Source organism: Marmota flaviventris, chromosome 7 (genome assembly GCF_047511675.1).
Source record: "Marmota flaviventris isolate mMarFla1 chromosome 7, mMarFla1.hap1, whole genome shotgun sequence".
Lineage (NCBI taxonomy): Eukaryota > Metazoa > Chordata > Mammalia > Rodentia > Sciuridae > Marmota > Marmota flaviventris.
Window position 1 is genome coordinate 101,121,935 of NC_092504.1, and position 16,985 is coordinate 101,138,919.

General features: G+C 33.9%; 1 protein-coding gene across 1 annotated transcript in view; it reads left to right on the plus strand.

Annotated features, from left to right (window-relative positions):
* Unc5c (unc-5 netrin receptor C) overlaps nt 1–16,985 on the plus strand; it is a 356,375-nt gene that overhangs the window by 284,391 nt on the left and 54,999 nt on the right. Inside the window, exons 5-7 of the mRNA XM_027926684.2 lie at nt 1,348–1,528; nt 5,330–5,497; nt 8,074–8,238. Of these exons, the coding sequence (XP_027782485.1) occupies nt 1,348–1,528; nt 5,330–5,497; nt 8,074–8,238 (514 nt within the window). The remainder of the gene's footprint in view (nt 1–1,347; nt 1,529–5,329; nt 5,498–8,073; nt 8,239–16,985) is intronic.

Genomic DNA, 16,985 nt, shown 5'->3' on the forward strand with positions numbered 1-16,985 from the left:
TCCTGTTTTATATGGATTCCATTCTCTTTCTCACTACCATTAGAACAAATGTCAAGAGTGTTTAACTATTCCAAAATTTACATTATTACAAATAGTTGCTCTAATCTGCATCCCCATCCCTCCTACATTTCAGGATTGTGATTGGCTTTTGTTTTCCCCTTTAAAATGTTGGCCCCTTTTGTAAGGATTAGAGGAGCATTATTTGAGACTCCCTGCATTAGACATAACTTAGAACTGTGCTGTGTCAAGCCCACTGACAGATTTAGAGATTAATTTTTAGACCTCTTGCAGTGCCAGAGAAGCTCTTTAAGATTTTGAAAATGGCAACAATATTGACTCCCTACCACTAAAGGTTGCTTGTATCCACATCCACTCTAATGCAAAAGGAAACTTTAAGTGTGGTAAATATCAAGGTTGTTTTTTGCTTTATGGAAAAACCTATGCATCGTTTAAAAAGCCAGAATATGATATAGTTTACCATCAGGAAGGACAGCCTGTACAGGTTTACTTCCCTCCTTTTATTCAGCAAGGATAACATCACTGCTGCTAAATTGATATCATTTGCATAGAAAAACAATAGTTCAATAGTTCTGTACAGTCATGTCTTAGGTCAGGTTCCCCAAAAGCAAACCATGAGTGAAAGATTTGAATAGTACAGGTAGAAAAAGAGAAATCAGAGTATGACTTATGAGCTATTTTGATTATATTGAGGATTGGTAGAAAAATCTTTTTTTCCCAAATATTTTGGCTTATATACATCACCAAATATGTGTTTTTGCTACATTTTAAAGTCTGAGCATTTTCAGGGAAATTTAATCCATATGTTGCAGTGAGGCTACACTTAAATCATCCAAATGTTATTTTGTTAGAGCTACATAATGTCGAAAATGCCTTTTTTATAGTCCTTATATTCTTTTCTGAAAAGCAGCAGGTAAGTTTGCCAAGAGTAAACAAATCAAATAGCAAAAGGTTTGAGTTCAGTTGGAAATGCTTAGCCTATTATTTTTGATTGGGCTCTGAACTTGGCAGTGCACATTCCAGGTTCCTGCCTGCAGGGCAAAGTGAAAACAATTTGAACACTGTATTTCCCAATTGGTTCATTGACATTTGAGAATAATGTAGTACAGACAGAATCAGCATGTTTGGCAGGTGAGTGATACTTAACATGACCTCAGAAAGTTACTTCCCCCTGGTTTGCAGAAGTTCATAGCATGGAACAATGTTGTACATATAAATACAAATGGAGATAGGCAGCCATCGAGGGATCCACACTGGGGATTTATCTGTTTGGGTTTTTTTGTTTTTGTTTTTGTGTTTGTTTGTTTGTTTGTTTGTCTGCATCTTTAGGTGGAATGGTTGAAAAATGAAGACATAATCGATCCTGTTGAAGATCGAAACTTTTATATCACAATCGATCACAACCTAATCATAAAGCAGGCCCGCCTCTCAGATACTGCAAATTATACCTGTGTCGCCAAAAACATTGTTGCCAAGAGGAAAAGCACAACCGCTACTGTCATAGTCTATGGTGAGTGTCATATTTGGGTGTTCTCAACCTAGATCATGTCAAACTGCAGTTTCTCATTGTTATTTTAGAGTCTCGAGTCAAGGACACTTCTCAGTCCCTATTGCCATTCAGTCCTGTCTCCCACAGCTGCTTCCCTGATCCTCTTAAGAAGAACTAGGCTTGGCCATTGCTAGTCCTTTGTCAGTCAGTTCATAGACCAGTAAAGGATGTCTATGAGGGCACACTGCTTCCCTAAGCTTTCACCTGTCCATGACCTGCACCACCCAGGTCTGGATTGAGTCTAGAGGTGGAGGTGTTTAAGCAGCCCACTGATGCATCTGTGGTCCTAGCTCAGCCCTGTGATTGTGAAACCTCAAGAAAACTGGAGCTAACCTGTTTCCCAAACATCACAGAACAACTTGACATCCATAGAACTTGCTTTGCTCCCTCCATAGAGGCACAGAGATAAAGGCAGCCACGATCGAGTGACACTCATTCTCACGACTTGGCAAAGTCTCACATGAGGACGTTTTCAGGAAGCTTTTCCCCACTCTAATCCAGCTCATCTCTAAACCTATCATTTCTACTCAAGTACCAACCAATTTCACACTACATTTTAATGTGGCATATCTGCTTTTATCTCCATGTGCAGTTTAGCTCTCGGTTGTCTTCTAGTCATTTCTCAAGTGGTTTTAACTCCCCTGCTAAGCTTTTAGCTTTTTTTGTAGACCGTGAGACTGGGATGTGTATTTACATATTTCTCACCATGTTAGACTTACAATAAGTCTTCATAGCATTGTGGATTTATTGTCCCAGAGAAAATTGCACATCCCTGGGAAATATTTTGAGGTGGTGCTCCCTCTTGCATGACATGCCCAGGTCTCAACACCACTCAGAGCATAACAAAGATTGCATCCCTGCCTCCATGGTAAATGATATCCGGGGACTTGGTGTCTGAGGGACTGAAAGAGGGACAGTCACTGGCATGTATATGGTTCATGGTACTTACTGCAGGTAGTGCTCAAGTAGTTAAGAATATAGCACCTCAAAATATGCCATTCTGGATTATTAACCTTTTTTTTGAATTAAAGACACTTGAAAAACAGCATGTACAGAAAGATCACTCTAACCTTCCTTCTTTTTCTTAAAATCAGGAAATTAAATTCTCATATGAAAGCTGTTTTCCATATCCTATAAGGGAAATAACATCCTTACCATTAAAAAATAGGAATTGGAGACTGAGATAAGTCTATACTGATCTTATTAAAATAACACTAAATCCTTTAACCTCACCACATAATTTTGTTACCTTTTCAAAACTTAACACTCTTTGTCCAATTCAGCCTACAATATTTAATTCTAATGCCATTTTAGGGTATTCATTTCTTTACGAAATTTCTTATATATTGTATTAAATAAATTTATATGCTTTCCTCCTGTTTTTATCTCTTATTTAGTTTAATCAGGTCCAGATGAATAAACAAACCTAGAAATATTGAGATTAAAATTTTGCCTCTCCTGCCATCCCAGTGGATGTGTGGTTATGATGTAAGGAGTTATGAGAACAGAAACATTATGATGTTCCAAAGGCTGAATGTAGTGATGCTTTAAAACTGTCACTTTAATTACAGGACAGATGCATACAATTTTTTTAATCCTCTGATTACTCTGAGGTTTAATTTCCTCGTCCAGAAAACGACTATGTTGAATCGTAAGCAGTTGTGTTTCTTAAATCACAATAAAATGTTTCCTAGTTTTTATCTTTGTCTAAGCTGCCTGAAAGACTTGATTAACAGCATTTGAAATGCAAAGTAGAAATGGGGTCCAATCACTGCATGTACCAATCATAAATAACTAATGAAGGCAGACTATATATAGATGTATTATATAGATATTTAACACACATGCAAATCTCTTCCTATGCATACATCCTTTCAATATCTATAAATGTAATGATTACATTGTCTTAGGAAGGAACAAACATTAGTAACTTAAGCATTTTGAGATAAGGTCAGAACTAAGGTCAGGGATCATGTATTCTAGGACTAGATCCTCTACTAACTGTCCTTTTTAAACCAAGATTCTCTGAGCCCTTGTCTCCTTTTCTGTAAAATGAAGGATAGAATCTTGGATTTGCAAAGATGTTTCTGTCTCTAAAAGTTTCTGATTATTTATTTCTCATTAAAATTTGAGTAGAGTAGTACATGTATCCTACAGCCCTAAACAATAGCTTGACAATAGGCCAGTAAGCCTTTTATACAGACAATTCCATGGCATGGGAAGTGTTGCTAAGTTGAGCAGGTTCAATTGCTCGTTAGAACACTTATCCTTTTCATGGCTTCATGAAATAGGTTGTCCAAGGCTCATAGCCTGGGATCACTAGAAGGCCATAGAAAAACATACATCTAACCAGTATTTCTTATTTTGAGTCTGTTCTATTTTTATTAGTACAATTTTTAGATTACGAATATATAGCCAGTAGAAGAAATTCAAAAAACATAGAAAAGGTCAAAGAGGAAAATAATTATAATCCTGTCATCTTATCATCTACAAACACTTTTTTAAAAAAAATTATATATATGTATATATATATATACATATATATATTTTACCACTGATATTTCCTATGCATGTATTGGATTTTAAAATAAGGGATATACATGTATTATCTTTACTTAAAACATAACATCGCAATATTCATATACTTTAATATATGAATAGCCTTCTTCAGCATCATTTTTAATAGCTGCCCAGGAGTCTTATCACACAAGCTAATATAGTATAGTTTATATTATCACTTTCTGTTTTTGAACATTACAAGTGTTTTAATTTTTTATTTTATATATTAAAAAAGCTCTGCTGTGAAAGAAAAAAAAAAACTTTTGTTTGTAAACAAACTCATGCTTATTCCCAATTGGATGGGTTTCTAGCAAATAAGAAGTTGAACAAATGATACACATATATGGTTTGTATTACTTCAATGGCTAATACACTTTTTTACTATCAGAAGACAAATGTATATACTAGTTGTACCATATTTGAACTACAGCAAATAATTTTCCTTAGAAATTGCTTTGGCATAGTAATTATGTGAACTCACATTATCAAAATACTCATAAACTATAAGTATTCTCTAGGAGGAGATCTCTGAAGGTGAATAGTCTCTGGAGTGTTAGGGTGTAGGTTTTATAATCGTACATGTACTGACAGCTCCAGTCCATTTCAATTATGTAAACTAATTGCCAATTCACTCAAATTGCTGGTCAATTTAGAACTCCAACACTATGAGATTTTATTTTTTAACTAAGTTTACTTTTTAATTTGTGAAACTAAAATTTCTTAAGAGCTTATAAAGTTTGCAAGTGCTAAAGAAAAATAACCAATCATCTGTTCCTTTTCTTTCAAAAGGCTAAGTGATTTTTATTTTAGTTCCCATCTTACAAATCCACTTGTGGCATCGCATAAACATGTAAACATTTATTATTTGAGATAAACTATCAAAAGTAATTTTGGGAGCTCAACTAGGTAAGGGGACAGATTTTACTTTTAGAGAATATTAGCCAAGGAAAACTGAGCACATTATAATTTATTTTTCTGTATAAGTAAATTATGGTAAATAATTTTGTGTATCCCTTTGTTTAGATTCTTCAATTATGCAATAAAACTTTGAAATGATGCCCAGAATCCCTCTTCTAGCTTTGAAATTTAGATTTTTTTCAATGGTCACTGGGAGATGACTTTCTATTTGTGTGTTGTGTGTGGTTTGTGTGTCTGTGTGTACATAACACATTTAATCCATTTTTTACTGTTGCCTCTTTTCAGTTAATGGTGGCTGGTCCACCTGGACAGAGTGGTCTGTGTGTAATAGCCGCTGTGGACGAGGGTATCAGAAACGCACAAGGACCTGCACCAACCCAGCACCACTCAATGGCGGGGCCTTCTGTGAGGGGCAGAGCGTGCAGAAAATAGCCTGTACTACACTGTGCCCAGGTAAACAAACAAGTCCTTATATTCCAATTGTCCCCATAATTCTAGAAAGAGTTTTAGAAATGAATACAAAGGCCTTACTTTTGAACTAAATCTGTGATAAACATTGTTTAAATCTATTCTGTATTCATTATTTATATTACTGAGAAAACAAGTACCTTCCTCAAAAAGAATAACTTTGCTATCTCAACATATAAAATATTAGAAAACAGGAAATGAAACATGTGAACGTAATCTCTTTATATCAATGAAACTTCTAGAGCCAAGATTGTAGGCTCTAAAATTCAAGGAATTTAAAGAGAATTGAAAAACCACACATTTTAAAAATAACAACCCTTGGTCTTCAGAAAACCATGGAAATGAGTTGAAATTGCAGTTTAGAAAATACATTTTATTGAAATGTTTTTCTTTTCCGCACAAGGTGTCAGTTTTTGGGCAAAGGCAAATAAAATATTTGGAATGAATTAAAAGGAAGTCAAGGCTTTGTGACTTATAAGTTAATGGATTTTGAAAATACAATGCAGTCAGCTCTTTTTTATCTGTACATATTGGTCATCTGTTTTGTGAGTTATTTTCAGTGGTACCTGAAGCAAAATTGCATCCCTCTGCCTGTTAGCATTTTTAATACTATTTCATATTGCTAATACACATAGGCAAACTGAAGTTACTATTTGCCAAAACCAAAATATATTAAAATGCCTCATTATACAATGTATCCCAAAGTTAAGCTACAATTATTTTGAAATAATCAATAAATTTAATATTTTCATTGGGGTAGTTATTTTGTTGACAATTTTATTATTTAGATACATAACCTCTTTACTTCTCTTTACCTAATTTTGTTTTGTCCATACTTAATAGAACATTTGTCAAAAACGGGATGGAGAAATAAACAGGAGTGAAAAATAAAATCTATATGTTACATTCTCATGCATCGATTTCCAACTATCAAAATAGTTTTCCACACTGAAACCTTTGAGAGCTTTTATTTATGGAACAAATTTTGACACTCAGCTAGACTTAGAATTTCAAATTTTATCTTGCACTCTCCTATATTTTTCTAGGTGCTGACTCTCGCAATTAAAAATGCACAGATCAATTTGAGTTAAAATAGAAGTGTGTGTGGCATGTTGTGTATGTGTGTGTGTGTGTGTGTTTCAGTACACCAGGATGTTCTAGGTCAAAGCAAGTGTCTTTGCTTCAGATGGTGGGAGTTGCTTTTGTAGCTAACTCTGTATGGTAGAAATAATAATGCTATCCTCATTTTTTTCCTGCAAGTGTGTTTATATCTTTATGCACAGTATGTATATTTACATAGTTATTAGACCATGGAATCATATAGATGTCCCAAACTATGTAAACTATTAACATTTTTATAACTTTTTATCAATATCCAGATTTTAGAGGTTTAGATGTTCAGTAAATAATGTTTGATAGTATTATACATAGAAACCTAGCTAATCTTAATTAACATGTGTTTCACTAAAAAATCAAACCTTTTAAAACTTGTAGTACAATATTTTTAACCTATTTCTGTGAAAAAACTAAAAGATTCATTTTAAAGTAAGCCAGTTAAATTTATTATGTATTTTTTCAAATTGGGACTTAAGTAGAATGTTTTTAAAAGAGATATCTTAGTTCATTATCATTGAAATTGATCACAAGTCAGCCACCAAAATTAGGAAGAAAGTGAGCCAATTCTAAATAATGCAATCATGGCAAAAATTAGAAACTTAGCTAAATATTATTTTTTAAATAAATAGAAATGGATCCCAGTAGCTTAGCAGGCTGAGGCAGGAGGATCACTAGTTCAAAGCCAGCCTCAGCAAAAGCGACTTGCTAAGCAACTCAGTGAGAACATGTGTCTGAAATGCAATACTCTACCCGACAAAAAAAAGGATACATCATCAAATAATGGAATCATCAAATAATAGCCTTTTAAAGAAGGCATTGGCAGAAGATTTCAGCTAAATCATGCAGTCTGAATAAAAAAAAAAAAGGAAAAATTACAAGTATATAAAATATAGATGGAGCTGAACTGATTATTTGGATGGATGGATGGACGGATGGATGAATGGACAGATGGAGTGACAGAGCAAGAATGAGAGATGAATAAATGAATGAATGGATTTCTTCCCTACTATACCAATCTTTTTTTCCAACTTGCACGTAAGTTTGCTTTCATTGTTCACATGTTACTATGAATGAGAGAAATTTGGATCCAAAAAGAGAACCCTAATTCTCCATACAAAATCCAGAAGCTCCCCCAAGTAGAAAAAAGGGTGGCACTATAGCATGCATTTACGCAGTTCCTGGTGACAACTTTGGTTTCTATGTGCCCCAGTGGGCCTTCCTTGGCTCCTCAGTGAGAAAACAGTCATATGACATTCAAAACTATTCACAGAACTCTGTGTACAGTACATCAGATAAACTTTCTGGTGCTTGAAATTAATGTAATACTTCTCAGTGGGGTATTTTCCTCCATTTTGTGTTTTGTTATGTTATACTCAAACTCTGCCCCCTTGGCCCTTTGAGTAGCTGCTTCTCCCTCTGACCTGATGCTGGTTTTCTTATGGCAGTGGATGGCAGATGGACCTCATGGAGCAAATGGTCTACTTGTGGGACTGAATGTACCCACTGGCGCAGGAGGGAGTGCACAGCACCAGCCCCTAAGAATGGGGGCAAGGACTGCGACGGCCTGGTCTTGCAATCGAAGAACTGCACCGATGGGCTTTGCATGCAGAGTAAGTGGATTTGAGCAAAGTACAGACGCTAAGGGGCCTGGGATTAAACCATTTGGATATCTTTGAAGGAAATATTAGAAATTAAGAACTCTTGGAACAACAATAAAAAATGCAATAAGGTAGCAATATCCTAGTTCTCTCTTAAAATTGGAAAAAGCTAATCTCCTAGGAACCAGAATGAATAATAACTATGTCTAGTGAACAAATGACACGCAGCATTGCTTTCCACGAGCAAGGAGTGAGTTAGTCATTTCCGTGCAGGGGCTGTCATTCTTTCCACACCAAGGAACCATTACTCAGTTTTATTAGCATGCACAAAAGGGCACCCTAAACTCCTCATAGAATCAAGACATGACTTCCAAAAAGTGAGCAATTTATTCATAACCCATGCACCAAGCCAATGTCTATGAAGTGTAAAATATATAAGGATTGTGAACGTTTCTGCAGGTAGATTTACCAATTCATAATATCTGTTTAGTAAGGATATCTCACAATTTCTTAAAGTATTGAGGTTGTGTGAGAAATTATAATGTGGGTATGATTTAATATATTTAAAATACATAATGTTAATAAAATAAATTTTAAAAATGAATGCATAAGAGTGGCACAGTGGGTAATATAAACTTCATAACCTCCATTTTCATGTCTTTGTTTCTTAGATGTTTTTTGTATTTAGATTTTCTTAATGACATGGTAATTTGATTTCCATACTTATATACTCTTACCCCTTTACTGAGAGCCCTTAGCTGTTCACAGTTTATCATCTTTTTTGTGACCATGAATGAAAGTGCTAAGAATTGTACTGAAATTGCACCTGTTCAGATGATTGGATCAAAGTGTTGCATTTGGATCTGAACTAATGGTGGCCAAATGTTGACATTTCTTATAATGCATTACAGATTGCTTGCAGAATTCAAGCAATCAAATGTATTTGTGTAGAGCAATTTGTATTTATTATTTAGGAAAAGTATTTTGTTTTCGCCACACATATGAAATTCTGTTTACCTTTCAGAATCTATACACTCAAGGAACTTTAAAAGGAAATCTCACTTAAAATGCAAATAAATAATTATGCTGCTCACACAGTAAAAATTCAATCGGCCTCTATTTTTATGTTCCCCACACATTGCATTCTTTGAGAACAGGCTGCTGAGTGCAGCGTATAGCCTCTGATTATGATTGGGGCCTGCTACTGTGCTTCTCACTAAGTTTGTATCAGAAATGCTAGAATGAGAAGAATACAGCTGTTTTACCAACCATTTATCCAGAGATACAGGGTTCCTCCCCTATGCTGGAGTTTAAATTGAGAAATAAAATAACAACATAATATGCACAAGTTATTTTGTTTAACAATTTTATGATGTGGGATTCCTCCTTTACTATAGAACAAACTGTTTTATGTAGTTGAAAAGTAGCAATATTTAGACTTTTACTGTTTCCCTCTTACACATTTTTTTCCTTTCTCAATTTAATATTTCAACCTTGAAGGCTTTAATATCTATTGTTTCTACTATCCATATTTAATAATCCTCACAACAACCTATTTAACAATGATTGCAATGCTACAAGTTGGAACATTGGATCATTTCTTAGTTATACAAAATGAGTCTTTCTAAATTATGAAAAAGAACAAAAGTAGAAAAAATTATCATTTAATATTTTACTTTTGGAGAATTAGTGTCTTAATGTATTAATAAATAGTTCATCAGCAATACTGCAGTAAATCTCAAAATAAAACTAGCCTAGTTACCATTGAACCAGGTATAAAATATAATCTCTGAATCTACTCAAGTATATATGCATATAATTCTGATGTAAATGTAGGTATACTGTTGGATAATTTATAGTTCATGGTGGATGTGAGTGGGACTAAGTTGGTCAAACACAAATATGAAATAATCAAACTAAGGCTTTCATGGCATGGAACTCTTTAACATCTAGATCATTCCTTATTCACAGTCAAAGAATTTTTTCTTGTGACTGGATATTTGCCAATAATTATTGTCTGGAGTTTGTGTGTAAATAGGGAAAAGACATGAGACTACAAGAGGGGTTTGGGGTTTGTTTGTTTGTTTTGTTTAATTTTTATCAAGTCTTTTGTTAGACTGAAACATTTTGATGTTTGGATTAAAATCATTCAGTTAAAAAGCTGTTTCCTTGGGCAGCTCTGATTTGCTATCGTAGCACTCCTACTAAGTCAATAAACCCTTTCATCTACCCTCTTATATCTACTGTTGTCCAACAGAGAATTGTAGTCTATTCTACTATTGATTTCCTCAGTGATAAAAACCACAGAGATATTGCTGTGCTGTGTAATTACAGTATTTTACAGTGAAAGCTATAGTTTCTGTTTACCAATAAGCTTGGTGTTTCTGGCCAAAGTCTTTCAAAGAAATAATATTACTTGGGACCTTTACTTTGGAAAACAAAAGACTTTCTTAACAATGAAACTACATGGTTTACAAGAGGGATGAGGTTTATAGTAGGAAAAAGAACAAAAGTAGAAAAAACAGGCAGAAAATTTTCATTACCAATTAGAAATTATCATTTAATATTTTACTTTTGGAGAGTTAGTGTCTTAATGTATTGCAGCAATACTGCAATAGAGCTCAAAATAAAACTAGCCTAGTTACCATTGAGCCAGGTATAAAATATAATCTCTGAATCTACTCAATATATATATGTAAAATTCTGATATAAATGTAGGTATACTGTTGGATAAGAGTAATCATAGTTTATAGTGGATGTGAGTGGGACTAAGTTACCTCGATATGGGTGGTAGTGTATAGCAATTTTTTTAAAAAGCTAAATTGGTAATACAATGTGAAATATAGAGAAAATGTGATTGTCAATGTTTATTATTTTATTCAAAACAACAAATTCAGACACACTTCTTCCTTAACCACTTACCTTAATACAAATAACTTCGGTTCAAAATAGTGGAAATATTGGATAAAACACATACATAGAAAGGGAGGGAGGGAAATCCTCAAGTTCCAGAAATGCAGTTGCTATTCAAAGGGAGAGGTAAGTGTGGGCCAGCAGGATAGCCAACAGGAGCAGTAGACATGGGAGTAGGTAGGTCTCAGGGCCAGGAGTTAGGGGTTTAGTTTGGGCAGAGAGGCAGAAGCCCTGGCCTTGTGAAAGCAAAGATCTGAGACTTGAAAACAAGAACCTTGAATAAAACTGAATTCATAAATAGCTGCCTCACCATGAAAAATGACTAGGATATTTTCACCCACCAGCCCAAGGAAACCTCAGGAAAATTCATGGTAGGTCAGAGGAAAACAAAGTCTTCACTTAAATAAAACCTATAGTAAAACCACATTAGTACACCCAGCTCTGGCATGCTCTGGTGTGGATATAGTACAGGCAGCAAAAACAAAAGATGTGTAATTAATGTGTTGAGTAAAACTTCTGGGGCACTAGCAGAACAGCAAGCCACTCATCTGGGTCCCTTGTACAATTGAAGTGCATTGGTCTATGACAAAAATAGCTCACCCCTGAAAATAAACTTATAATACTAAGTTTCAAATCATCCAAGAAAACAGTTCACTGTAAAGGAGAGTCTGAAATATACAGTTAGCATTTTAAGAACATACTCATAGCAATCTGATCAAGACCCTATACAAAGTAAAAATGAAAAGACAGACTATGTTTTAAATGTAATATAAATACAGTGATAGAAGAGAATATTGTTAAAAGAACAGACACATTTGAGGGAAAATCAAATGAAAGTCTAGAAATTAAGCATGATGACAAATTTAAAATGTAATGACAGACTAAAAATCAGACATAGCTATAGATAAAGCTGAAGGGAAAATTAGTTAACTGGAATGTAGATCTCAGGAAATTTCCTACAATACAGGGAAGAAAAACAAAAAAAAATGATTATGTAAAAGAACTGTTAAGACCCATTGGAGGACAGAGTAAGAAGTTGATGGTGCTGTAGCTCAGTGGTAGAGCTCCTGCCTTGCACATTTGAGTTACTGGCTTTGATCCTCAGCACCACATACAAATAAATAAATAAAGATATTTTGTCCATTTACAACTAAAAAAATATATTTTAAAAAAGTTGCACATTTATTACACAAGAAAACAACACTTAAAAGATTTTCAGACAATTGTATAAGAGAGTACCCACTACCCTCATTGAATAAACTGCCAAAAATAAGAACTGGCTCTTTAAAATGCTTGCAACTATGCACACACGCATGGAAAGGTCTCAAATGAGAATTTTCCAGTTTCCACATACTATTCAGGAAAACAATAGTAATGTTATTTGCACTAAATTTTAATGACTCAAATGTTCCAGTTAAAATGTTAAGACAAATGTAAAAGTTGAATGTATAAGTTCAAAATAAAAATTTTAAGGGCTGAAAAGGAGCAAAAATAAAGAAAGAAAGGAGAAAACACATAGTGAATGCCAACAGTAAATAAGATGCTAAAAATAAATATACATATTTTGGGGACCAGAGTATAGATGAATTAAACTCACCTATAAAAGAAATTAAAAATTATAGAGAAAAAATCCAATTTTATACTGATTGTGTGTGGTATACTTAAATCATAATTACGAAGAAAGGTTAAAGTTAGGAAATAGAACCTAACAGTATTTATCTTTAAATTTTCAGTTAATGGCCTTGACCATCTAATTGGACTTTCTTTGTTCAATTCTATTTTACGTTGTGACTAAATAACATACATAAGATATTGTTCTTGCTCATTGTTCTAATTCATAGTATTATTTTTCTTAGAAGTTATAGTTTTTAGAATGTTTAATTTTCAACTGAATAATCAAAAATTATCAAAATTGTTTGCTAGCCTATTGATGTCATGTAAGACATCTTGAAGCCCATGTATTTCCTCAAATAACAATAATTGAAATTTTTCATCAACATTCTTGAAAATAAATTATAGTATTATTTAGTATTTTAAGTACATAATAATGGAAATGTTGACATGTGTAGTTAGATGGAAACTCCTATACTTCACTAATAGGAATACAACTTTTCATAATTATTTGTGGAAGCAATTATTCACAATGTAAATCAAGAGCTTTAGAATTGGTAAATGGTACCCTTTGACACAGTAATCCTACTTGAATGACTACACTTTAAAACAATTAATATAATTGCTAAATACCTAAAAACATACATTTCAAATATTTCTATAGTATTTGTTTTCTATTATTATAAAAATTTAAACCCAAAGTCCAATGTTAAGGTAATGGTTAAGTAATACATGGTACTCCTATAAAATAGAACATTTACACTGCCACTGAAATATTCATATTTCACATAGAAAAGCAGAATATGGATGTATACATATTTCTGTCATAACTGCATAGAAGTATGCTTTTTGGAAAAAGATCAATAAAATTTATGCATTTTCTGGGCTTATGAGAGTGCGTGTAATGTTTTCTACATAAAAAATGCTATATTCTAAACATTCTTTGTATCTAGTATTTGATTATGTTTATAATTGTAAATAACATTTTTGAAAAGAAATGTGGACAATAGGCTAGAGAACAGTAAGCTCTTAGAAGCAGGGTTCTCTGGATTCGAGGCTGAACAATATCACTGACTTATTCTGAGAATTTGGTCACATTGGCTTAAATTAGATTACCAAGAATAGTGTTTCACAAAATACCTGCAGAAAGCCCTCATTGTATAAAACCCTAGGTGGCAAGAGCTACTTATAGCCAGTAAATAAGTATTTTAAAGACATGGGGGTTTGGAATTGAATTATAGTTTTGCATTATTTCCCAGTTGCCTGTCATATACATATTACTCTGTCTTTGCAACTCTCTTATTCTTAGACTGTTGGATAAATCAAATTCCATGCATGATTCTGTGTAATTTCACTTATGAAACAAGATCACAATCTTTAAGCAATTTCAGAAGTTCCACTAAATTTTTCAACCTTTCATATATATCACTCTGTATTTTACATAGTTTTTATACACAAACACACACACACACACACACACACACACACACACACACGCTCTATAGTCTTTTGGCCTAAAAAGGTAGTTTCCACTTTAGTACCTTTATTATGAACTTCCATAAATTGGTAGAATTTAACTAAAGGCTATTATTAAAAGATAATTAGAAACCTTTAGAATCATTATGCCCCAGAAAGAAGTTGAACATTTTTGGTTTATAGGCACGTTGTTAATTTTTTAAAATAAACAAAAAAATTTAAAAACCAAAGTCTTTTGGAACATCAAATGTCAAGGACTGCATTGAACTAGAAAGAGCAATGACTGAGGTGTTTTACATTATTGAAAATAACAACACATGTCTAATCACTCTGGTATGAAAAAGGAAACTTAATATTAACAGCAAATTTCACTGTTTTTATTTCATAGTAAATAAATAGTACTACAGAATAGTGCATCTCATTCAGAAGGCCGTATTGGAGAGCCCAATAAACTATCTATCCTTTAAAATATTTGGATTTCTTTATTATCATCCCTAAAATGATAATAAAATAGCACTCCCCCCCCCCATTTGCAGTTTTTTTTTTTTTTAAAGTAGGATTACATGAAATAGTTCTAATGAGACAGAGAAAGGGAGGTAAAGATGGAGAGGGAGGGAGAGAAAATTAATGAATGCATGAATGAATGAATGAATAGGACATAGAGATAAGGAAAGTAAGAAAACCCTTAATAAACCTTCAAAAATGCTAAGCCAACAAATACATTTACCTTTTATGTTCAAATAAAATCGTATTACAGAGATCTGATAACTTTTAACTTTGATAATCTTTATAATGAGTTTATTATAAGACCTACTTTTTCATGGTTGGATATAATAGTTTAACCCATGCTTACCTTTTCCTTTTGAAAATAGCAATCTAAAGACCGTATATGTGGGTTGGTCCAGAAATGGGGATTTATCTATATTTATGAATGCATTTGATTAGATTATTACATTCCTGCAACTATTCATAAGGATTTTAGCTTTTAATCCTATTTTAGGTTTGAAGTTTCACATGGGCATATGTAAGAGTTCAAATCTGATTTTAGAATTACTCCCTTCTTGCTGAAGAGAGCTTATGCCACAGAAGACAAATTAAAAATTGCAATTTACAAACAAGAACTGCCTAGAATGGTGTCTGCATCAGTGAACTTCCTGACTTTGGGAAATTAAAATGTTATGCATTCTGCAAATTTAGCACTTTCTACTCATTAAAACATTTACATGTCACACAGCTCTTCCATTAATTCTCACCAGAGGAAGTAGCAGAACTCTCCATGTGTAAATTTCAGTGTGGACACGCTGCATACGAGGGCCCCCAGAATCTCAGGTGCATTTAACGTGGGGAAATAATTAACCTTACAAACCGTCATGTCCTGACTTCAGAATGATGTGTTTATAACCACCCAGCGTAAGATTTGAGAAGGTGCTAGTCAGTTCCCAGTGAAATTCTTGTCAGCCCAGCAGTTTGATAGGAAAGCATAATTGTGAGGGTTAGACAGTGAGTGCTTTTATCTGTAGTTTGGAAGAAGCTGATGTCATCGCCGTGTTTGTATAGTTCTTGATACGCATAGTGTCCCAGATGGCAAATAAATATTCTGTACATGGACTGCCTGCCCCACACAGTGCTTGACAGTCTCCGGTATAATCAGTGTGGTTTGCTTTTTTCCTTTCTGCTAAAACATTTCCCTGCTTTTGAAAGCAGGGATGTGGTTAGAAACTTCAGCCCATAGAAACCTGATGAACACCTATAGAACCCCAAACAGGTTAGTGTGAAGAGACAAAAGCAAGGTCTTCAGAGCTCTGAGGGGACCCAGGAAGGTCACTGTGCAAGCAACAGAGCAAAGCAGGAGGGCACATGGGGGCAGGACAAGGGTGTTAGCTACATTTTCCTTTTGGCCTATAAGTCTAGTAGATAGGATGATGTATTCTGGGATTCAGCCACTTTACTTTAGGCTTTTCCATTATTTTACTTTTTCTATCAGATACTTTTCCTGTTATGGAGGGATAGGGATACCATTACTTTTAGATTTAATAATGCATTGTTCTTTTTTAAAAATGTTGATGGGGGGCTGTTGTAGCATGTGTAAGGCGCTGGGTTAAATTCTCAGCACCATATAAAAGTAAATAAATAAATATAGGTCCATCGATAACAAATAGAAATATTAAAATATTAAAAAAATAAAATAAAAACGTTGATGGGGATGGAGTCTACTACATGAAAACACTTGAAGAGCTGAAGTATGAGGATGATTTTACTGAACTGATGGGTTTCAGACATTTATGTTGTACATACTATGAGTCATGATAAGACGTTTACATCTTGGGATGTTAATTCTATATTATTCCTTTTCAGAAGGGTATGGTTAGTTACCATCAGGAATAGGGCTATGGCCAACTGACCTCTGAAGGCCAGGAAAGCAGATTAACAATGGCAAAGTTAGGCTACTGACAACAGTGATAAGCAAATGTTCTTTTCAGTGTGCATTGTCTTGTCCTAGAATTTATGTATTCATTTATTTGTAGTTCCTTAAGTCCCATCAATACATAAACCCTCAGAAGAGTGGTAAATTATAATAAACGACCCTGGGTGTCTTTGACAGACCTGACCTTTGACATCATTAGTGCAACCCTGATGGGTTTGCAAGATAAGAACTGACCTGAAAGGAAAAAAGAGAATCTGGACATGTTTATTTTGAATGGCCCTTGAGGTTTTAGTAAGAACATTTGCATCATAAGAAATGTAATTGGGGTGAGAAA